A 24776-nucleotide genomic window follows, 5' to 3' on the forward strand; every position below is an offset into this window, starting at 1 on the left:
ACCGAAATCGGGAATACCTCCAGCTTCACAAAAGTGACCACTAGTTTTTCCACGACCTTAGTGAAGTCACTTTACCTCTCTAGCCTGAGTTTTCTCACAGCAAGGGTAAGATAAGTAAATTGCTACCTTTTCTGGATGTCAGAACTGCCTGAAAGCTCAAGAAAGCTACAGCCGTATTTCTCTATCAAAAATGCACATGCAAATATTTGCAAATAATCTTAAGGGGAATGTGGCTCTACTCCGAAACATTACTCTCAACCCTCCGCACCTATCCCTCAAACACCAGCCTCCACAATCTTTACGATCCTTCCCAGTGCAACGTTTTCAATGATCCTACTTGCTGAATGTTTGCTGCAGAATAGGCAAACTACACTCTGATTATATCAGAAACTATGTAGAATGCCTTTCCCCAATCCAACTTTCTTAATCACCTGGTTTTAGTCAGGGGTTTTCATCCTTAGCATGATTTATTTTCGGATATGGATAGGTGTGTGTGTCTGTGTGTCGGGGGCGGTTATCCTGTGCATTGTAGAACGCAGTATCCCTGGCCTCTAGCCAACAATCGCAACAAGAAATGTCCTCAGACATGTCCCCAGGGAGGCAAATAACCTCCTGTTGAGAATGGCTCTAGATTTGTCCCATTTATGAGTTTTGAGATATTCCACTTAGACAATCAGGTTTGCATTTTATTTATTTTTGTTTTTTGAGACAGGGTCTCACTCTTTTTGCTCAGGCTGCAGTGCAGTGGTATAATCACAGCTCATTGCAACCTCCTCCCCCCAGGGTCAAGCGATCCTTCCACCTCAGCCTCCTGACCACAGGCGTGTACCACCAGGCCTGGCTAATTTTTTTATTTTTTGTAGAGACAGGGAAAAATGTCCCCACAATTGTAACAGACACTTGAAATGCTTCTACATTTTCACACTGTAACAAGGACACCCACCACAAAATAGCCTCAATTGCAAAGTATGTATCATTTAACGCAAACTCAAAGGTCTAAACTTTGGCCAGGCGCGGTGGCTCCCACCTGTAATCCCAGTACTCTGGGAGGCCAAGGCGGGCAGATCACGAGGTCAGGAGATCGAGACCTTCCTGGTTAACAGGGTGAAACCTCATCTCTATTAAAAATACAAAAAATTAGCTGGGCTTGGTGGTGGGCACCTGTAGTCCCAGCTACTGGGGAGGCTGAGGCAGGAGAATGGTGTGAACCCGGGAGGCGGAGCTTGCAGCAAGTGAAGAGCACACCACTGTACTCCAACCTGGGTGACAGAGAGAGACATTGTCTCAAAAAAAAAAATAAATAAAATAAACTATTACAGAAAATTCCTCCCAAAATCTGGTAACTCTGGCTCTGCATTTTATTAGTGTTCATAATAAAAACAAAGGGTAGGTTCACAATAAAATGAAGGCCCAATATGCACTCCAGCCAAAGCTGAAACACCTGAATTCAGAAAACCACTTACTAACTCTGATACAACCTACACACTATTCACAAAAGACTAACTTTTAAATTCAGAGCCAAATTAATGGAGCCACTTATAATAATATTTAGGTGGAAATTAACAATTTCCAGGCCAAATAAGACTTCTCTAAACTGGAAAAACAAAGTTATGGGAAAGTTCTCTTCTTACTTATCATCAGATGAAGATTCCTGCTCAACTTTCATTCCTTCAGAAAGACTTCCTTTAAATTTATCTTCCTTTACTTTGCTTCTGCTCCTTCGTCTACGACCACCCCGTGATCGAGACCGCCTTCTCAAGCGTGATCTGCTCCTCCGACCTCTGTCCCTATTTAAAGGAGAAGACAAGACAGGTATACATTTTTTTTAAATGTCAAAGTGGGAAAAGGCATGCATGTGTGGGCACAGGGGATATATTGAAATTCTACTTTCTACTCAGTTTTGCTGTAAACCTAACACTCTTCTAAAATATAGTCTATTTTTTAAACAGGTCGTTTGAAAATTTTAAGAAAAAGAACAGAACATCAGAAAGACTGAGATAATCAGCTTAGCTGAAGATAACTAAAACATAACCATTCCTTGTCAAATTCTGAACTAAGAAATTATTCCCATGGATATGAACTTGAACTTAAATGTAAGCTCTATGGGGATAAATACCTACTGTTTCTTTGTATTCTTATAGCATCAATGTTGTGTACACAAGCACTGGAGTGAAGGGAGAGACTAAAAAGGGGCAAAAGGGAACTTGGAGTGATGAAAACGTTCTCTAACTTGAGTGTGACTTATGTATCTGTCAAAATACACACAACTTTACACTAAAAAGCATTTTACTTTATGTAAGTTATATGTATGTTTCAATGAGCTCAACTTAAAGAAATCTTACTAAAATGAGAGCAAACGAGTACTTACAAAAAAAAAAAAAAAAAAACAAAACAAAACTGGGGGCCAGGTGCGGTGGTGCACACATATAATCTCAGCACTCTGGGAGGCCAAGACAGGCAGGGAGCTCGGGAGTTTGAGACCAGCCTGGGCAACATGGCGAAACCCCATCTCCACAAAACATACAAAAAAATCAGCTGGGTGTGGTGGCACATGCCTATACTCTCAGCTTCTTGGGAGGATTCCTTGAGCCCAGAAGGTTGAGGCTGCAGTGAGTCGTGACTGTACCACTGCACTCCAGCCTGGGCAACAGAGCAAGATCCTATCTCAAGAAAGAAAAGAAAAGAGAAGGAAGAGGGGAGAGGGGAGAGGGCAGAGGGGAGAGAGAAAAAGGAAAGAAGGGAGGGCAGGGGTGGGGTGGGGTGGGGAGGGGAGGAAAACCCTCAGGCAAGGAGAATGTCAAGAGATATGATAGCAGAGATGAGAAGAAAACCTTGGAATGTGCAGATTGGAGTAAAGAATAGTAACAGATCAAACTGAGTTGAATATTGGTCCAACATGAACACACAAGGTAAATCAGAAACAGAACATGTCACAACACTCCCAGAAAGCCTCAGGAATTGGAGACTCCCTATGCTCCGCAAGATGGTATGAGGTAAGAGCTGAAGACAGAATTGGTTGAAAGCCTTTATAAACAGCCAGACTCCCCTCCCCAACTCAGTGGAAAACGTCAACCACTCCCTTCGCATTCTAGCAGAACAGTTAGAGACTTACTTTCTAGGGAAGTGTTGGTCACTCCAGCTGCTGAGAGGCGCACACCAGAACTAGAGGGATTATAAGGAAGCTTACATTATGAAGAAAGAGAACTCTACTGGTAGCCAGGTCTATTTCCCAGGAGAAGATGAAAGGATTCTGGAAAACGCATAGCCTAAGAAAATACATCTACAGTCACTGATATCCAAAAATATCTAATTACTCTGAAGTGATAACCACTAGCTGACAAATTCTACACTGTCACAATAGAAGAAAAATCCCATTCAGCTTTCTGAGTACCTAAATATTAAGTCAGAATAGGCAGCAACGAACGGTCCAGCTGTGTGAGAAAAGTCTTCAAATGAAAAGGTAAACATGCAGCAAAAGGAATCTGGGAAGAAACAAAATATAGCAAAGAAAACTATAAAGAACAAAAATCTCACAAAATAACCTCGCTATTGTCTGAGACATAAGAAATACTATTTCTGGAAAACAAGAATAAAACATTAATATATGGAGCAATACAGAAGGTCCAACTGGAAAAAACAGAAAGAAAACAAAAAAAAGCACAAAAATTTCCCAGAAGGCCATAAACTCCCTGCTTTAAAGGCCCTATCTAGTAATTAGCAAAATAAATGGGGATAAAGATCCACATATAGAGACACAATAAAATTTCAGAACACAAGAAATTTTTTATAAAAAGGGAAGAGAGAAAAAAGCAAGTTGTAAGATCAGCTTGGAGCCAGAAGACTAGCAGTCTCAGATGGAAGGTCCTCTCTGCCCTCCTCCCCCAACTATTTGCTCAGCAATGAATACATACATGATCACAACGATTATACTGACTCTAGAAGAACAAAAGGTGTGATGAAAATAGGCAAAAGAGAAACATGGGTGAGGGGTGGTATTAAAAACCCTCATTGTGGCTGTGTGCGGTGGCTCATGCTTGTAATCCCCGCACTTCGGGAGGCCGAGACGGGCGGATCACTTGGGGTCAGGAGTTTGAGACCAGCCTGACCAACATAGTGAAACTCCATCTCTATTTAAAAAAATACAAAGAAAAAAAAAAAATTTTAGCCGGGCATGGTGGCATGCGCACCTCTGTAGTCCCAGCTACTTGAGAGGCTGAGGCAGGAGAATTGCTTGAACTCGGGAGGTGGAGGTTGCAGTGAGATCGCGCCATTGCACTCCAGCCTGGGCAACAGAGTGAGACTTTGTCTAAAAAAAATAAATAAATAAAACCCCTCATTGTCCAGAGTGTACTCAGACCATGCATTTCCACTTCTAGGAGTACAGCATACAAAAATTCTGAGAGATATGTAGAGATGACTACAATATAATCCTTTGTTTTTTAAGAATTACATTCATTTATTACTTCAATTAAAAATGTTAAAAGATGGGCAAACAAATACCCATTTGTTTTATATCAAAATATTTCATGTATGTATGAATTTCAAAAAACGATTCCCTGCTTTATAAACCACCTTTTTAACCTACTACTGACTACATATGCTTCAGATAAAGTGGTTTCTATGGCAAATTAAATAGGCCTTGGCCAAAGTCTACAGTAACTATCAATATGCAAAATTAATATAAAATGATAAGAAACTGGGCTACATATTTACTACTATATGCTCTACCTTGCTGGTTTAAAAAAAAAAGAAAATCCCTAAGCCTGGCTCATTTAATAATATTTATCTCTTATAAAAGAGAGAAAAAAGTCCTACTCTTAAAAGATTCATTTTATTGCATCTTAAATGAGCAATGATTTGGTTAAAATTCAAAGGAAACGACATAAAAGAAAACCCATGTGTAAAGACTGCTGGTAAAAGGAAACTATGGGAACATAACTACGATTTTTCAGAGAAAACTGGTCTAAAACAAAACCTGCCCACTGAGCTCACTGGTGGTTTAAAAACATTCCGAGTTTAATGAGTCACAAGGATGAAAGGTCTTTACCTTCTCCGAGGAGACCTGCTTCTTCTTCTTGGAGACCTGCTACGTCTGAGCGGGGAACGAGACCTCCTTCTAATGGGAGATCTACTTCTTCTTCGGGTTGGAGACCATCTATTGATGGGGCTGGCATCTTTTGATCTTTCACGTCTACTGAGGATATCATCTCGAGGTCGTGTTCTTAAGGGGATCAAATGCAAGTTAAAAGAAAAATAAATCAAAGTAAATGATTTTTTTCTATATGCAAGGAATATCTGTTTAAAAAAGGCACACTAGCCTAAAGAGAGTGAACTCTGATTAATGTATTTTGTAACAAAACTTACTCAGATGGTCACAATGACATTTTGGTGTTATTGTAGGCAAACAATGAAAGGTCTTATTTCCTCTGGTCCCACAATTTGAAGAATTACTAAAGGTTATTCATACTGGTAAAGTCACTGATTCTAATTTCAAAGAAACAACCCAAATAAAACATGCCCACGTGAGTATAATATTCTATTTACTCAAATATCCCATTTCCATTGATGACTTTTTCTTTCTACATCTTGACATTTCTCCAATTAAGGATCTTTTTTTTTTTTTTTTTTTTTTGGAGACAGGGTCTAACTCTGTCACCTAGGCTGGAGTGCAGTGGCACAAACATGGGTCACTGCAGCCTTGACCTCCCAGGCTCAGGCAATCCTTCCATTTCAGTCCCCCTGAGTAGCTGGAACCATTAAGGGCATGCCACCACACCTGACTAATTTTGTTTTGTAGTGATGGGGGTCTTGCTATGTTGCCCAGGTTGGTCTCGAACTCCTGGCCTCAAGTGGTTCTCCCTTGGCATCCAAAAGTGCTGAGGTTACAGGCGTGAACCACCATGCCTGGCCAAAAATCTTATTTTTAATGTCAAGTATAATAGGCCAGGCACAGTGGTTCACACTTGTAATCCCAGCACTTTCAGAGGCTGAGGGAGGATCACCTGAGCCCACGAGGTTGAGGCTGCAGTAGCTGTGTTTGTGCCATTGCAGCCCAGGTGACAGAGTGAGAACTTGTCTCAAAAAACCAAAAACAATAGCTAGGTGTGGTGGCTCACACTCGTAATCCCAGCACTTTGGGAAGCTGAGGCAGACGGATCACTTAAGCTCAGGAGTTTGAGACCAGCCTGGGTAACATGGCAAAACCCTATCTCTACAAAAAATATAAAAATTAGACAAGTGTGGTGGCATGTGAATATAGTCCCAACTACTAGGGAGGCTCAACTGGGAGGATTGCATGAGTCTGGGAGGCAGAAGTTGCAGTGAGCAGAGATCATGCCACTGCACTCCAGCCTGGGTGACAAGAGTGTGACCCTGCCTCCAGCCTCCCCAAAAAACCCTACAAAAACCCAACTTTTCAACACTTATCAAACAAGTACCTTTCAGTGAGTTTTACTCATTTAATGTGATATTTGTATTACAACAGGCCTTTCTACAGCTTAATTTTTCAAAACAGGTTTTGAACATTTCTTAATGTTATTCCAGGTTTGGACACAACTATTCAATCTGAACAGTCAGACTGTAAATAGGTTTGTCTCCATAATCAAATAATAACATTACAGTATTTTCCTAATTTATTATTATTTTTTGAGATGGAATTTAGCTCTTGTTGTCCAGGCTGTAGTGCAGTGGCTCAATCTCGGCTCACTGCCACCTCCGTCTCCCGGCTTCAAACGATTCTCCTGCCTCAGCCTCGAGTAGCTGGGATTGCAGGCATGAGCCACCACGCCCAACTAATTTTGTATTTTTAGTAGAGACAGGATTTCTCCATGTCGGTCAAGCTGGTCTCGAACTCCCGACCTCAGGTGATCCACCTGTCCCAGCCTCCCCAAAGTGCTGGATTACAGGCGAGCCACTGCACCCAGCCTTCCTCATTTAATAAAAACCTAAAAACACAACCTGTCTCGCATGTTTCAGCACAGTATACAGAACTCAAGAATCTTTCTCTGATCCAGCCAAAATGAGCAAGGTAGACTTTGACTCAGATCTGCAGTGCTTACTTCTTGGTAGTGCTTTCTTGATAGGGTCATCTGAGGAAACTCTTTTATTTAATCTGCTCACCCACACGCACAGTCTCAAAGACCAGTTAAAAAATACAAACCGGCCAGGCACAGTGGCTCATGCCTGTAATTCCAACACTTTGAAAGACCAAGGCAGGCGGATCACCTGAGGTCAAGAGTTCGAGACCAGCCTGGCCAACATGGGGAAACCCTGTCTGTACTAAAAATAAAAAATAAAAAAAAAAAAAAAAAAAAAATTAGCAGGGCATGGTGACACGCGCCTATAGTCCCAGCTACTTGGGGAGGCTGAGGCAGGAGAACTGCTTGAACCCAGGAAGCGGAGGTTGCAGCGAGCCAAGACTGCACCACTGCACTCCAGCCAGGCAAAAGAGCGAGACTCTGTCTCAAAAAAAAATAATAATAAAAGAAAAATAAAAAAAAAAGAAAGAAAAATAAAGAAAATAAAAATGTTCATCCTCACTAGCCATCTAAGAAATTTTGATTAAAACAATTTTTGGGTTTTTTTGTTTTAAGGGTGACAAAATACTATATGGTATCCTGGTAATAAAGATCTTCCTAAACTTTCCTAATAAAGTTTTAGGAAGAAGGGCAGTTTACGTAGTCATAGAAGTAGAAATTGATCTAACTTTCCTGGATGGAAATTTAGTAACAACTTTCTAAAATGTAAATGTATATACCCTGAGACTTTGCAAGTCCACTTTTATGAATCTATTCTATAAAGAAACCTCACACATAACCAATGGACATCTTCGCATATAATAGTGAAAAATTGGAACCAGCCTAAATTTTTCATCAGTTTCAACAGGAGAATGATACTGTGATACATTTACAATGAAATACCAGTTGGTGTTAGGCAGAATGAAAAAGAATCTATATGTTTTGTCACAGAAATGTTTCCTGAAAAAAGCCACATGTGAATATGAATAACTCCAGCTTCGTTAAAAAAAAAAAAAAAAAATCCCTCATATCCATGTTATTGTCTGTGCAAAGGAAGAGCTAAGAGAACATAAATTTCTAATGAGTAGTAGTGGAGAAATGAAAAGGGAGCCAATTTACAGGCTTATTTGGATTTCTCTTTAATAAGTATGCACCACTTCTATAATTAAAAAAAATTTTTGTTTCAAATATTCAGCTCTAGTCTTTAATAAACTCCTCAGAATTTGCTCTTCAAACTGAAAGCAAACTGAAGGACCACCAGGATAATTAAGAAGCACTTGAGATAACAGAATCAGTAAAACTAATAACTGCCTTAATCCAGGAAGCCAAAGGAAAAAGAGGCTATTTAATTACAGTGCCAACAAGACTCTCTTAAGACACAGTACTTGGAAATAAAATTTGAAATTTCTCTGAAAATATGATGACTTCACTTTCTGGGTCAGTTTGTATTTATACCCATTCACAGAAAATATTAATATGAACACAGTAAATGGCTAGGAATTAATAACATCCTTACACAGTATAAGCCAATATTCTTTTAATAAGCAAAACCTGGCTGGCAATTTCATAATATGTAAACATTAAATATAAAAGATATTAAGAAATCAGTTTCTAAAGTAGTTTAAGTGGTATAAACACTCCTCCTTGCAAATACTTTCGTTCTATGATCCTAGGTAAATTATATAAATTATTTGATTCTATTTCTTCATTTATAAATTAGGTATGAGAGCCCCTTCACCTGATGAGTTAAGATAATCACATGAGGACTTATAAGAACTAAGACAATATATTATTCAAACAGTACAAAATAATTTTTTATTCTATTCTTCTTAAGCTTAAGAGATACTACTTGTCAACAATGAGATTATATGTATTACAAAATTTTCCATTTTAATTATACCTTGGGGACCAAAAAATGTTGGTATTGGTTTCTATTTATACTGTTAAAATTTAAAACTCATGCAAATACAAGAGAATGAACAGAACACAATTGTTAAATTGATTACCCTTCCCCCTTTTCAAAAAGTTTCAGCCTACCACTGTTCAATGAAGTAATAATCCTCTCTGTGCACGCTCCCAATGAAGATTTATCAGCCAAATTACATGGATTGAAAGGAGTGCCTTAGCAAACTAGGTATTAAATCAAGAATGTGAAAAAAAAAACCCAATTCTATCATCAAGTTCAGTATTTGTTAAACACCTATAATTACAATACTCATTGACAAAAGTGCAAATATTAACATGGTTAATGGACTGGATTACTTAAAATTATGAAACTCATTACTACTTCACTTATTTTTATTTTTACTTACTACTTCATTTTTAATTGTCCACAAGTTCTAGTTTTCCGTTTAAAATCTCATGCATTGGTAAAAAGCTTTAACATTTTGTCAACAAGTTACCTTGGAGAAGAAAGTCGTCTTCTCTCTGGTTCTCTTCGTTTTCTTTCTAAGGATCGGCTCTTGGCTCTTCTGCCAGGAGACAGTGTTCGAGAGGGAGATTTGCTCTGCTTAGATCTTCTATCATTGAAAAGTGGAGACCTGCTTCTTCTTGATTTATCACGTGGTTTTGGAGACAAACTTCTTCTTTTAGGACTACGACCAGGTCTTCTACTGGGTGACCTATTTTCCTTCCCAGATGAAGCATCTTTAGAGGGAGATTTAATTGGCTTCTTTTCTTTCTCAGTTTCAGACCGTTTTGATTTTCTCTCTTTGGACCGTGACCTTCCGTCTTTGGATTTACCTCTTAAATCAATTGGGGATCTGGATTTTTTACATCGATCGCGACTTCTACTTTCATTTACAATTGGGGATTTTTTCCTATCTTTTGATTTACTTTTATCTTCAATTTTAACCTTATCATCAGTAGGAGATCTGGCCTTACCAATTTTCTCTTGAGATCGCCTTCTAAGGATAGGGGATTTTGATTTCCTTGCTTGATCTTGAGACTTACTTCTTTTGGATGGGCTTTTAGATTTTTTCCTCTCCTTTGACTTGCTCCTAGTTGTTTTCTCTTTAACGATTTCAATACCCCCCTTACTTTTCTTTTTATCAGACCTATGTCTAGTCCGTTCTTTGGATCTGCTTTTACTTCGTTTTTTTGTAGTATTTTTATTGTCCACAAGTTCAAGTTTCCCCTTTGTACTTGAAGATCTAGTACTAGACCTATTTCCATTTCTTGCCTTCTCATGAATCTCCCCCTCTTCTTCAGAGCCAGACTCATAACCTTGCAAAATGAGCCCCATACCAGATTGGACCTTTCCTTCCATTAACTCATTATCAAGTTCAGCCTTAATCAAGGCTCTCTGTTTTTCCAAGTCTTCTAGCAAAGCTAAATCATCAAGTTTAGTTCTTTTTGCTGGAGACATACCCTCTTTATCAGAAGCATCGATAACCTCTTTTCTTTTGTGTTTCTTGTGTTTATGCTTATGTTTATGTTTTTTATCCTTATCTTCTTCTGAGGAATGTTTATGTTTCTTATGTTTACTTCTGTGTTTATGCTTCTTTTTTTTGTGACGACTGTGCTTATTTTGAGACTGGTCTTCTGATACTTCTCCATTTTCTTCATTTACACTCTTTTCAGAATTAGCATCTTCCATCCTATAAATATATCAAACACACTTTAAAATCATATCATTTATCAAGTATTCAAAGAGTCATAACAAAATAACAGTAATGAAAAAATACATCTCAATGTAAAACACGAAGTCAGTCACTAAAATTTTTTCAGAACAGCTTCAGACATTTTATTTCAAAGAAGGTCTATGCAAGAACTGAGTTGGATAGTGACATAACTTTACTTGTGTTTCTAATGGTTGAACTCACCAAAAGTATTAGAGGAAATCACTAATGGAGTGAGCTTAAAAATTATAGGTTAGAGAAAAAGGGAACAACAAACCAGGCACAGCAAAACCTCATTAACATTGATTTAGTTCAAGGAGCCACTCAGTAACTTAATTTTTAAACCAACATTTCTCACACATTAACAACCAAAGGGCCCATTTTCTTTTTTAATAAGACCTAATAACTATTAACATACACTGGAAGACTAATCTCCTTCTCCACTTGAAATTCATAAAACTTGGTGTTGCTACAATAAACCCAGCAGGTCACTTGTTTTGAGCGGATTTCATCTTATACCTTAAAAACAAAACAAAACTCTAGAGCCAATACTGAGCTATACCCAAAATAAGCACTCAATCAGTGTGCACTGGCAGCTGATACTGATGATGGTGATAGTATAAACACATCCTCAAAAGTTAAATCTTCAAAGAGAACTAAACCAGAAGTTAGGACTCTAGATTTGTAGTTGCCACTAAGCAATCATATGACATTTGGTGGAACCACATGGAAGGGTCTTTTGTAAGTCAACAAGTCTAATATCAGCAATTTAATATAGTTCAACCCAATATTCATTCAGCAAGTGATTTAATCTCTCTGAATTTCAAATGAGAACTCAGTTTCCCAAAATACATTCACATTAACAGATGCTTTGGAAATAAATAATAAAGTGGGGGATTCTGTGCTTAAATGTTTGGCTTACGCTGAGTTAAAGAGTTTATGATTCTAAATTATTTTATCAAGTCCTTGGTGTTTAATAATTCGAGGTTAAATACTGGGTCAAAAGCATTATTTAACCTTCTCTTTAAAAGTTACTCCATAATAAACCGTCATCCTAGAATATCAGACCAAAAGTGGCCTTAAATTATCTAGATTCAGGCCATCATACTATTTTTGGAGAAAGCTGTGTTTACTCCGTCAGGTCTTCATATTATACATATTATACACTCCTACACTTTTAGTAAGCTTATCCTTTCAACCTAAGACTTCACCAGTCTACTCAGAATCTCTTTAACATTTCAAAAAACCTCACCAACTACAAGCAAGCATTAAGCCAAGTGGCAGGAAAACAGATGTACAAGCCAGGTGTGGTGGCTCACGTCTGTAATCCCAGCACTTTGGGAGGCTGAGGTGGGCGGATCACCTGAGGTCAGGAATTCAAGACCAGCCTGACTAACATGGTGAAACCCTGTCTCTACCAAAAATACAAAAATTAGCCAGGCATAACGGCACGTGCCTGTAATCCCAGCTACTCGGGAGGCTGAGGCAGGAGAATCGCTTGAACCTGGGAGGCAGAGGTTGCAGTGAGCCGAGATCGTGCCATTGCACTCCAGCCTGGGTGACACAGCACCCAAAACCAGTATTTGCCTCCCTCAAAGAAATGTCTGGTGGAAAACCAAGTCACATGACATAACCATCAAATACTGGAGAAGTGCAATGATGAAGACACGACTAGGGGCATTATGGGAACCCCGAAGGATCACCTAAACTCATTTTGAGAACAGTCAGGGACGGCGTTTTATAGATCACAGAAAGAAACCAATTTGTTAAGCAGGGACTTTAGGAGGACAGAAATGTTTACTGAGAAAGGACAGGGATTAAAAAATAAAGGTTAGCCCAGGCACAATGGCTCAGGTCTGTAATCCCAGCACTACGGAAGGCCAAGGTGGGAGAATCACTTGAACCCAGGAGTTCGAGACAAGCCTTGGCAACATAGTGAGACCTCACCTCTACTAAAAATCAAAAACATTAGCTAGGTGTGGCAGCGCAAACCTGTAGTCCCAGCTACTCAGAGGGCTGAGGTGGGAGGATTACCTGAGCCTGGGAGGTCAAGGCTGCAATGAGCCATGATGGCGCCACTGCACTCCAGCCTGGGTGACAGAGCAAGACCCTGTCTTTAAAAAAAAAAAAAAAAAAAAAAACATGTTGAGTAACACTGCCCTAGAGAATGAGTAAGGAATTAACAAGAAGGGAAAAAGGGGCATTTCAGATAGAGAAAGACGGTGACAAAGGCAGTTATATATAGCAAATTCAAGTAGATCAGTGTTGTGAAAGGCATTGAGGTTAAGATTCCAAGTGGAGCCAGGCACAGTGGTGCACAACTGTAGTCCCAGCTACTCAGGAGGCTGAGGTGGAAGACCACTTGAGCCCAGGAGTTTGCAGCTGCAATGACCTATGATTGTACCACTGCACTCCAGCCTGGGCAACAGAGAGAACTCTCCATCTCTTAAAAAAAAAAAAAAAAAAAGATTCCAAGTAGACAAAGTCTAGGAGATGACAAGATAGTATATGATTCTAGGAGTGGGTGGTTGAGAGAGAATTAAAGGTTCACTGGAGTCACAGAGGTCCACAAACTGCAAAAGTAGGTTGTCTAGCCAGGTCTTACAGTCTTGAATAAACTTGCTGGGAGAAGGGGTGGGGGACAGAGAGAATGGTGGTATGATTGAGAAGTTATTAATTAGTTGACAGCAATGAGGGGGAGTGAAAAACACATAGCCACTACAGGGTATCATATTCAAAGAACTTTGATTTTTGGATGTCACATTGCCAACTTCCATTTCTGGCAGGAAAAGGTATTTAAGAGATGTGCAGGAGAAGCTACATTCTCTGGTGAAAGTCAGGTTTTAATTTGGGTTGACTTCTCTCTAATGGAGTATGAGAAGACACAGAACAAATACAGTAGTGTTCTCTGGATCATTAATTTTTCTCAAAGAATTGGAAGAAGTGCAGTATCTTGGTATCAAAAAAAAACACCACCAGGCCATGTGCAGTGGTTCACACTTGTAATCCCACACTTTGGGAGGCTGAGGTGGGAGGATTCCTTGAGCCCAGGAATTCAAGACCAGCCTAGGCACCACGGTGAGACTCTATCTCTTTTTTTTTTTTTTTTTTTTTGAGACGGAGTCTCGCTCTGTCGCCCGGGCTGGAGTGCAGTGGCCAGATCTCAGCTCACTGCAAGCTCCGCCTCCCGGGTTTACGCCATTCTCCTGCCTCAGCCTCCCTAGCAGCTGGGACTACAGGCGCCAGCCACCTCGCCCAGCCAGCTTTTTTGTATTTTTCAGTAGAGACGGGGTTTCACCGTGTTAGCCAGGATGGTCTCAAACTCCTGACCTCGTGATCCGCCCGTCTCGGCCTCCCAAAGTGCTGGGATTACAGGCTTGAGCCACCGCACCCGGCCCGGTGAGACTCTATCTCTACAAAACAATTTAAATTAACTGGGTGTGGTAGCATGTGCTTATAGTCCCAGCTACTCAAAAGGCTGAGGTAGGATCACTTGAACCTAGCAGGGGATCACTTGAGCCCAGGAGTTAAAGGCTGCAGTAAGTCATGACCACGCCACTGCACTCCAGCCTGGGCAACAAAGGAAGACCCCATCTCAAAAACAAAAAACAAAACACCATCATTGCTTTATTACGGAAGGGAAAGAAGTCACACAGATTTCAGTAAAAAAGATTCCAAGGCATTTTAACTTTGTTCTTTATACAGGCTATATTCTCATCCTTTTCCCCCAGAAATCTCCCATCCCATAGTCCAGAAGGTCTCTGTTTCCTGAACCTTGACTTACATGGGGAAAAGTCTGAGAAAAATTTAGGCTAATTCAAGTTATGAAGGTAGGAGAGCCTTTAAAGATTGAGAATTATCTTTAGGCATATAAAATCTAGTGCCCAAAGCACAAAATTCTAGTCACTAAGCTCAAATTCAAAATTACCTAAAGTTTTGAGTTTTAACTCAAGACTATCCTCAAGACCAAGGATAGTCGAGTGGTTAAGCGTCTCTGGAGCCAGACTGCCTGGGTTCAAACCCCAGTTCCATTACTTACTAGCTGTGCGGTCTTGGCAAGTGATCCTCAGGCACCTCATCTACATGATGGAGAAAATAATCGTACCTACCTGAAAAGGTGTTAGGAAGTTTACACAGTGAATAGATGTTAAATGCTTATGACAGTGCCTAGCACAGACCAAGTCCCTTCCACCCCCAAATAAGCTATTATTATTGTATAGATGCTAGATAAATATATTTATTTACAAAAATCCTGTGGAGCTGAAAGGACTGCTAATAAGAATGTTATTTTAAGGAATAGCATCAAAGAGCATAGATTCTGGAGTCAAAGTACCTGGTTTAAACGCTGCCTCCAACATGACAAAGCTATTGTAACCTTAGGCAAGTTGCTCTTCTGTGCCTCAGTTTCCTCAACTGTAAAAAATGGGGAAACAGTACTGACAAATCATAGGGCTTATGAAAATTAAATGAGTTCATAGTATAAAAGGCTGTCACACTAAGTGTTCAAGAAATTTCTCTCCATTTGAGACTTTTGAGGTTCAAGGGACTTGCCTAAGGTCACACACAACAAACCAGTGAGAAGGCCAGTATTCCAAGTCAGTTGAAAGATCTTCCATTTGATTAAGATGCTTTAGAAGTCAGATTATATCACTATTCTTTGTGAAACTTTATTGCTCTCTACCTTATTCAGAGCAAAAGGTCCTATACTTATAGCCCCAAAATCCCCAACACTCTAAACCTAAAACTCTTCTCCCACGGTCACCCTGCTCCAGCCACACCATGCTCCTTCAATAGGCATACTCACATCTCAGGTACGTGGTACCTGTTTCTCCTGCCAGGATCGCTTTCCCCAGATACATGCATTCCTGGCTACCTTTGCCAGCCTTAGGTCTTTGCTTAAACGTCACTTTCTCAAACAAGTTTTCCTGATCAATCTATTTTAAATGCAAAACCACCCCACTGCACACATACTCTCCTTCTGTGCTTAACATTTTTCTCCAAAGCAACTGTTACCACTAATATAATTATTGTTTGTCTCTCCCTATCATATTGTAAGCACTCTATGAGCAGAATTTTCATTTTAGTTCACTGTTCTGTGTCTAAGGGCCTAGATTATCTAATCTATAGCAGGTGCTCATAAGTATTGTTTGTGTCAATTATATATATAGAATAACATAAGGTCAGGCACAGTGGCTCACACCTATAAACCCAGAACTTTGGGAGGCTGAAGCAGGCAGATCACTTGACGTCAGGGGTTCAAGACCAGCCTGGTCAACATGGTGAAACCGTCTCTACAAAAATACAAAAAACTAACCAGGTATAATGGCGGATGCCTGTAATCCCAGCTATTCCGGAGGCTGAGGCAGGAGAAGTGCTTGAACCTGGGAGGCGAAGGCTGCAGTGACTCAAGATTGTGCCACTGCATTCAGCCTGGGTGGCGAACAAGACTCCGTCTCAAAAAAAAAAAAAAAAAAAAAAAAAAAAAAAAAAAGCTGGGCACAGTGGCTCACACCTGTAATCCTAGCACTTTGGGAGGCCGAGGTAGGGGGATCATCTGAGGTCCAAAGTTCAAGATCAGCCTGACCAACATGGAGAAACCCTATCTCTACTAAAAATACAAAAAAATTAGCTAGCCGTGGCGGCGCATGCCTGTAATCCCAGCTACTTGGGAGGCTAAGGCAGGAGAATTGCTTGAACCTGGGAGGCAGAGGTTGTGGTGAGCTGAGATCACGCCATTGCACTGCAGCCCGGGCAACGAGCAAAACTCTATCTCAAAAACAAACAAACAAAAAACATATAGAAGTTGCTTAAAGATGGTTACACTATCTATTATAGAGTCTTAGAACTTGAAAGTTAAGATTTTGCTTTGCTCAGTTTTATCTCCAGTGCCTCACACAGTGCACACACCTATTTTTGAATGAGTGATATTCAAAATTACTTATATCTCATCAACCCCCGCCAAAGGAAAATCAGTTTTTTGAACCCTTATCTTTTCTAATGCTAACAAGTTACAAAAATCTTAGGAGTTTCATTAAAAATTCTCAAGAGTTTACCCATAGAGGAATCAACTTCTATAAAAAAAAAAAAAAAAAAAATCTAGCTCCTAGAGCTTCTGGGAATCAGACATACATCATGATGACCAGTAGCACTGTAGAAGGGTCATTCCCATGAGTAACTAGTTTCCATTGTAAATTAATGAGTATTATCTTAAGAAATAATGAGTAGCTTCCTGCTAAAAATGTTACCAGCTTGGTACAATTAGGTTAACCTTAATTATAGCATTTTCTTATACAGGGGCTAGGCATACAATGGATCTTTACCAGTCTCAGCTCATCTCTCAATGCAAATGTCACTAAAAGTAACAACTAAAGTCTGACCAGGTCAATCTGGGAAACCTGAAAGACTGAGTCAATGGTATAATGTATTACATACAATGGGCTTGTGCTAAAATAGCTAAATTAGGTTTATTATCAATGACTTTCTTATAAAGCTCAAGAAAAAGGTTTCCTGTTAAGATACCTAATAGTCCTCTTGGATAGTTTATACTGACAATAAATACAGGCCATATACATTTCATTTATATAAATTTACGCTTTAACATTACCATTTTACAATTTAACATCCCACATTTAGCCAAGTGGATGTGTATACCAACTTGGTCACAACAGGTTTATCACAACAGGTTTATCACAAAACATATATTTATAGAGAACCTATTGAGTGGATAACATTCTTCGGATCACATTATTTGGAAGCAAAGGTGAATGAGAAGTGCAGACAACATGCGGGTGCTGAACAGTATTTATATATTTGCTTTGTTAAGTTTTACCTTTTAAAAAAGTCAAGTCTTGAGGCATCCAGAACAATGAATGAAAATCATGGAACGCCTTTAAAATAATAGAGTCACAGTCAGGTGCAGAGGCTCACACCTGTAATCCCAATACTTTGTGAGGCCAAGACTGACAGATCACCTGAGGTCAGGCATTCGAGACCAGTCTGGCCAACATGGTGAAATCCCGTCGCTACTAAAAATACAAAAATTAGCAGGGCATGGTGTGGCATGCCTGTAATCCCAGCTACTCAGAAGACAGAGACAAGAGAATCACTAACCCGGGAGGCAGCGGTTGTAGTGAGCCAAGATTGCGCTACTGCACTCCAGCCTGGGCAACAGAGACTCGGTCTCAAAAGATAAAATAAAATAAAATAAAATAGTCACCAATCACCAACCACCAGTGTTATTTTAACTTCCTCTTTCACATTTTTTTCCAAAGAATAATAGTCTTAGTGAATTTATATGGTAGGCATTCAAAATATACAGAGACACAGAGAACTGACTGATTTAAATTTGTGTATGAATAAAGCCGTTTTTAAGCTAGACAGTTCTTCACAAATTTTTTTTAGTGATGAGCAAAGTGAACGCCACTGCTACTTTACCAGGAAAGTAATTAAGCCTATTTCTCTGACAAGTTAAAATGTATACATCTTTTAAGAAACTGGGTCTGGCTATGTTGCCTGGGCTGGATTCAAACTCCTAGGGGCTCAAATGATCCTCCTGCCTCAGACTCCCTAGTACCTGCAGCACTTGAGCCCAGTAGTTCAAGAACAGCCTGGGCAACATGGGAAGACTCTGCCTCTACAAAAATATTTAAAAATTGGCTAGGCATGGCCGGGCACGGTAGCTCACGCCTGTAATCCCAGAACTTTGGGAGGCTGAGGCGGGTGGATCACGCAGTCAGGAGATTGAGACTATCCTGGCCAACAAGGTGAAACCCTGTCTCTACTAAAAATACAAAAATTAACAGGGCGTGGTGGTACATGCCTCTAATCCCAGCTACTCGGGAGGCTGAGGCAGGAGAATTGCTTGAACCAGAGTCCAAGGTTTCAGTGAGCCAAGATCGTACCACTGCAATCTAGCCTGGAGACAAAGTGAGACTCCGTCTCAAAAAAAAAAAAAAAAAATTAGTTGGGCGTGGTGTTGCATACCTGTGGTCCCAGCTACTCCAGAGGCTGGGGTAGGAGGATCACTTGAGGTTGAGGCCACAGTGAGCTATGCTAGTGTCACTGTACTCTAGTCTGGGTGACAAGAGCTGTTTCAAAGATAAATAAAATGAATAAAAAGAATTAATGTAGATATAAAAATCAGAATGGGTCCAAAAGACTAACTAGTCTTAAAACCTTCCCTCTGGTCCCTGCTTTGCCAAATCAGGTTTGAGAAATTAGGTCTCAATAAATTAGACACGTCACATCAAAAAATGGATCTTTCTGGGACAGTGGAAAAAATAAAAAAATTTCATACTTGAAAAGCAATTTAAAAAGAAGCCACATTGTACAGTGGGAGGCCAGACAGTACAATAGTTAGCAGCAGGGCTTTAGAACCACACTGCCTGAGTTTAAATGGGTGTGCCACTTAGGGTGACCTTGAGCAAGTTACTCAATTTCTCTGTGTTTCAGTTTCATCATCTTTAAAACAAGGAAAATAAAAGCATCTACCTCTATAGGGTTGTTAAAAGAATTAAAGCCTTCAGGAAGCTTAAAAGCTACTTTTTATATTTATTCTTCCTAAATTTTCTATTTTGAATAGATTCCATATAACTGTAAACTACTCAGTGTTCTCCAAAGAACTGTTGTAGACACTATATTCAAGGACTCACTGTGAGCACCAGGCACAGTGTTTGCTTTCATACCAAATGGTTATCGTCTTTGTTAAATACTTTCAAACTACTGAAAGTGAGACATATACAGACCAAATATTCCATTTACACCAAGTGTTCTGTGGGGAAGGGAAGGGAAATTCAACACTACCTCTGTTATTCATATAGTAGAGGCCTGAATATGTATTTTTAAAATTATTAAGTCTAACATTATTTGAAAATAGTATATGAATAAAATATGACTAACTCACTCCTCGAAATGAATCTCAAACATCCCTAAAATCAAATAAATGGACATAATACTACAGAAATTTTCAGATTAGTAGAAAATATAACCACATAGCATGAGATCTGCACTGTATTGGCATAAACACTAACTGCCACACAATGAACTCGGTGAGAAACAGTAAGAGGTTAAAGCTAGTTTAAAACTTCAGAATCCATTTGTTCTCTGCTAAGTCAAATTATAAAAATAATATAGCAGTTTTGAAAAGCCCTTAGTTAAAAATTCCGTTTTTCCGCCTAGCTAAGTAATGCTGATGATTGAGGAGCCCACAACTGGACGCACAGCAAAGAAGTGTCAGGTTGTCTGGTGGCAAAGATTTCTCCTATCGCTCAGTCACAACTTGCTGGGAGACTATACCTCTTTCTAAGATGGCTGGAAACAGATGAGACAGTGCAGATGCAAAAAAAAAACGGTCGCTATAGGAACATTGCCGTAAAATCCATTCTCTCTATTATGGTTCTTGTTTGAGTTTTCCTAACATAGACATGAAGAGCAAAATACTGCTTTTAGTTAACCAATGGTTAACCTTGCAGCATACACACGTATTTTTTTTTTCATTTTTCATTTGGTCGCATGGATTCTTATATTAGCTTAATTCTAGATATAAAGTGGTTTGGCAGTAGCTAGCAATTCCCACTACTCCTTCCACTCGTCCTCCTAAAGGGTTATAAACTCAAACAAACAAACAAAAAAAACATGCCAGGCCTCAAAACCAAAGACTCTATCTTACTTTGCCTCAAGTTTGCAAGTTGGTAAAAAAAAAAAGCTGCCGGTAGGCACTCAAAAAAACAAAACAAAACAAAACAATACTGGGTGACTGCTGGACTAAAGAATAAAAGGTGACGAGATCAAGTATCCTGCTAGCCACAGACTAGCTCTGGGATGGCCAGAGAGTGTGACCCTACCACCCCCGCTCTCTGCTTTCAGGTCCTAAACTGACACCAGTAAAAGGACGACTGGGGGTACCGCAAGAGGAAGAAAAGACTTCGGGCTTGCCCCGCCTGCTGCCACTGATCCTCGTGTCCCCAACACCGATGCCGCTAAGAGCTGCGGCCAGGGAGCTCAGATGGGTCCCCAAGGGAGGAATAGGAAAGCGCGACCTCACTGCCGCCACGCGCACCGGACCTGTAGAGGCCGCTCGCGCCTACGCCTCTCGGGGCAACGACGCGCTGCAGGCCGCGGCCGCCTTCACCCCAGCAGCCGCGGCCTCTGGGAGAAGGAAGCTCAAAGGCCGCCTGCTCCCCATGCCTCCCACCCCACAACGAATCGCGCCGGAAAAGGCAAAGTTTGACTCTCGCCGTTAGGCCCGAACTTTCCCGCCCGCCCGTGCAGCTCCCACTCGGCCGTCCCCGGGCTCCAGCCTCTGGCCCACTCACAGAGACTACTTACTCTGTCTGCTCCCGCAGCGACTGGGTCTCCGCGGCGGCCATCTTGAACTTCCTGACTCCTCGGCGGCGGTCGCGGCGGCTCCCGGACGGTGGAAGGTAGTGGAAGTGGAAGAAGAAGGAAAAGAGCTGCCGCGCATGTGCTGACCGCGTAGGAAGAGCGGGGTTCTGAGTCCGCGCTAAGAATCCGGATATGAAACCCTGCGTCCCGGGACTGGCGCAGGGCGTAGTGTCGCAACTTCCGGGAGCATGGTGGGCGGTGCTGCTAAGGATTGGGGGCGCGTGTCAAACTTGAGCTCTTTCGTCAGTGCTAGAAATGGACGTTCAGTTATTGAAGCCCGCGGACGAGGGGAGCCAACAAGAGAGGGATGTCGGCATCGGGTATGCGGTTCCAAAAACTGATTGGCTATGGAGACTAGAAGTTGGGTGAAAATTCTCATAAACTCGGGCAAACGAATTGATGATTTTTCCCTGGTCGGTGTTAAGAGACACAATAAATGCTTAACCATCTCGCTAGATAGCTCAACTGAAGTGGCATTAACTTCCCCGGAAAGTGTGTAGAAAGGCGTTTTTAAATACTGTAAATTAGGGTTGTACCTCGAACGTAAATATCTTTTAATATGGAACTGCTACTGTATTTGACACATCTTTTCAACTTTTACATAGTTGAAGGGTGACAGGATTCAGGAGTCGTTCAGTTCGTTGTTTCCGTGATTGGAACGTGTAATGTTTTTTGGCCCAAGTTGCTTTATGTGATTTTGGTTTTTTCTATAACGACGCTGCAGTAATGGGGTAGAATGGAATATTGTAGGGAAAACATTTACTGGCTCTTGGAGAGCTCTCAATACCAATTAGGTTCTTTAATTCGCCTTTAAAAAAATATTTCTCGGCCTGGCGCTGTGGCTCACGCCTGTCATCCCCGCACCTTCGGAGGCCGAGGTGGGCGGATCACCTGAGACCAGGAGTTCCAGACTGGCCTGGCCAACATGGTGAAACCCCGTCTCTGTTAAAAATACAAAAAATTTAGCCGGGCTTGGTGGCGCGCGCCTATAATCAATCCCAGCTACTCGGGAGGCTGAGGCAGGAGAATCGCTTGAACCCGAGAGGCGGAGGTTGCACTGAGATCACGCCACTGCGCTCCAGCCTGGGCAACAGGGCAAGATTCCATTTAAAAAAAAAAAAAAAAGAAAATTATCCATACTTTGGAACCTAGAAGCAGCGTGACGATCACTTTCATTCTTGTAATCATCTTAGTTTGCCTTTGTCCTAGGAAATTGAGTTAGGAATCTCAAGGCTCCATACATACCTCTTGACTTCCAGGGGAGAAGGGTTTCAAATGTTCTTACAAAATGTCTCTTGCTGCCTAAATTCCCAACGTTTTGAAATGTTAGGGCCAGGCGCGGTGGCTCAGGCCTGCAATCCTCTAGCACTTTGGGAGGCCGAGGCGGGCGGATTGCCTGAGCTCAAGAGTTCGAGTCCAGTCTGGCCAACATAGCGAAACCCTGTCTCTACTGAAAATACAAAAAATCAGCCGGCGTGGTGGCGCCTGTAGTCCCAGCTACTCGGGAGGCTGAGGCAGAATCGCTTGAACCCGGGAGGCGGAGGTTTCAGTGAGCCGAGATCGGCGCCATTGCACTCCAGCCTGGGCAACAAAAGCAAAAACTCCGTCTCAAATAAAATAAGCAAATAAATGAAATAAACGTAGTAAACTATTTTTAAATAAATAATGTTAAAATTAACAGTGCTATATAGTAGAATTGTGAGAGATCTCATCTTGGAAACAGTGATATACTTGAAGGCAAAAGATCGGATCAGGTACTACTAACACGTTTTACACATGAACAAACTGACACTAAGAGGTAAGGTAATTTGCTTATGATGATTGAGTTCCCAAGTACCAAGCTGATTTTTGAACTAAAATCTGACTCGAAAATCTGCTATTTTCTTATCAGGCTGCTTCCTACAAAAATATAACCTTGCTTAGGATCTACTTATAGAGCATCCACCCTCACAGCTCTTTGGCATTCAAATGTTTGTTGAGTAGCGGTAGTAGAGCACTACGTTCCAATCAGAAAATGCCGTATTTTTCCTTGTTTGCAGGAGCCTATTATAAATAAATGCCTTGTTTTCGCTGTGTCTCTTGTCGTCGAGAGCTCAAGCTGGTCTCAATTTCTACAACCATAGTATTATCTCCCAGGTCTCCTTCTGCCCTATGTATTTTGCAGTTATGCTTTACGTGGACATGAAGCATCCTAAGAGTGGGGAAGGATATATGGGGCCGGAACAATAGGCGCTGAAGCCAGATTGTGACTAAAGTTGGTATTTGAACAAACCAAGTCTTTTTTTAAAGAGCATGGTAAAAACTAAGTTTCAAAAATCGATGCTGGCAAAAATTTCCTTGAAAAAATTCTCACCAAGTTCACTTGCAAGGTGCTACCTGGGGAATGAAATAGATTTGTCAAGGACACACCTAAAACTATATTACTGTTGTAGTTTTGAAAGACTGAGACCTTTGGAAGGTGGAGTTACAATTAAAGCAAACATCGGCGTATCCGTTTATTCATTCACCAAATGTTTATGAAGCAACAAACTTATGCCCAATATTTCAATCTTGCTGCTCTTCCTCCCCAAATTCAGGAACCTTTGCAACGGAAACCGGCCCCGGGCATGCGCCTTTTGAGCCGAGGAGCAAAAGTGGCAACTCAGAGGCGGCACCCGCCTCCCCGGAAATCCTTGGAGGAGGCGGGGCTCTGGGAGCGCGCTCTTCCCAGCGGGAGCTGGGGAGGTGCATGCGTGCTTGCGTCATCGTGGGGGTGCGTCGCGGCGGCGTGAGAGAATCTGTGGCCCGCGATGGGGCTTGGTCCCTTCTGTCCCCGCCCCGAAGCCGCCTGCTCAAGCTGAGGGCCACCGGCTTCTATCCGTCGGTGTCAGTGCTCCTTGCCTCCCAGCCAGAGCGTCTCATCCCTGGGCCCGGAGCCCTAGGCTCGCTCTCCTCAGCCCGTGCTGGCAGCGGCGCTCTTGCCGCCATTCCTGTGAGGTCGTTTTCCGGAGCCGGCGGGCTGGCGGAGGAGTAAGTAGGCGCCAGAGTCCTGGCCCGGGCATCCGCCTCGGGGCCCTGTCGCCGCCGCGCCGCGGATCCTGCGTTGGTCCTGTCCGATAAAGCGGAGGTCGGCCCTGCTTGCTGACGAGACCGTAAAAACCACAGCGCTTGGCGCCCTGCGGCCGCCGCCACGCCACACAAAACTGTACCGGCCCGAGGCAGGCTTCGGGCGCGAGCTTGCCTTTGTGACTTTCTCTGACCGCCTTTGCTTGCTTCCTTTTAAGTATTACTTCCAGATAAGGCACACATTTTCGAAATACTTTGAAAATAATTTTGAGTTTTGTTTCTCCCGTTGAGACTGATTAAATTTGGACCTTTCAAGCTACACTGTGCAATCATCAATCTCAATAAGCTCTTAATAGGCGCATTCTGCGGTAGGCTACAAGCAAAATAAAGATCGTAACATCCTGCGGAGGAAGCCGTTGCTCCATGTAGAGTCGCCAGATGTCAATTAAGAGTAGATCGCTTTTCAGAGAATACTTACGGCTCTGGTTTAGACCTGGACTGGGAACTGTGAGGTGTTTAGAACACTGGGCAGAATTTTCCTTTTTACAAAACAAACCTTATGAGAACGTAATTTGTTTTTGTTGTTGTTAGTATTGAAGCAATTTTGGTGCAAACCAAAGGATAAAGCGAAACAATGAAAATCACCCAGAGTTCCATTACCCATACTGAAGCAACTTGAACATACTGGTTTATTTTGGCTTTTTTCCATATG

At 41.4% G+C, this 24776-nt stretch overlaps 2 protein-coding genes across 7 annotated transcripts in view; one reads left to right on the forward strand and one right to left on the reverse strand.

Moving 5' to 3' along the window:
- The window catches only part of PRPF4B (pre-mRNA processing factor 4B), a 43648-nt gene extending 22526 nt beyond the window's left edge, over positions 1 to 21122 (reverse strand). For 4 of the 6 annotated variants that reach the window (XR_748298.2, XR_004056719.1, XR_748301.2 and 1 more), the window contains exons 1-4: positions 20963 to 21122; positions 9419 to 10615; positions 5048 to 5221; positions 1632 to 1787 (exon numbers count right to left, since the gene is read on the reverse strand). Coding sequence is in view for 3 of the 6 variants with exons in the window: in XM_010366089.2 (XP_010364391.1) it covers positions 1632 to 1787; positions 5048 to 5221; positions 9419 to 10615; positions 20963 to 21003 (1568 nt within the window). In the remaining 3 variants the exon portion in view is untranslated. Of the gene's footprint in view, positions 1 to 1631; positions 1788 to 5047; positions 5222 to 9418; positions 10616 to 14969; positions 15036 to 18619; positions 18649 to 20962 lie in introns of those variants that run through there. The other 2 variants (XM_010366090.2, XM_030928280.1) reach the window with 2 other exon arrangements.
- Positions 21123 to 21209: 87 nt separating this feature from the next.
- LOC115896832 lies at positions 21210 to 24635 on the forward strand. The gene is made up of 2 exons (XM_030928282.1): positions 21210 to 21339; positions 23596 to 24635. Exons 1-2 carry the CDS (start codon positions 21327 to 21329, stop codon positions 24030 to 24032), a joined length of 450 nt encoding a protein of 149 aa, XP_030784142.1. The 5' UTR covers positions 21210 to 21326; the 3' UTR covers positions 24033 to 24635.
- The last annotated feature ends 141 nt before the right edge of the window (positions 24636 to 24776 follow it).

The sequence above is a fragment of the Rhinopithecus roxellana genome, chromosome 4 (assembly GCF_007565055.1).
Source record: "Rhinopithecus roxellana isolate Shanxi Qingling chromosome 4, ASM756505v1, whole genome shotgun sequence".
NCBI classification, from domain to species: domain Eukaryota; kingdom Metazoa; phylum Chordata; class Mammalia; order Primates; family Cercopithecidae; genus Rhinopithecus; species Rhinopithecus roxellana.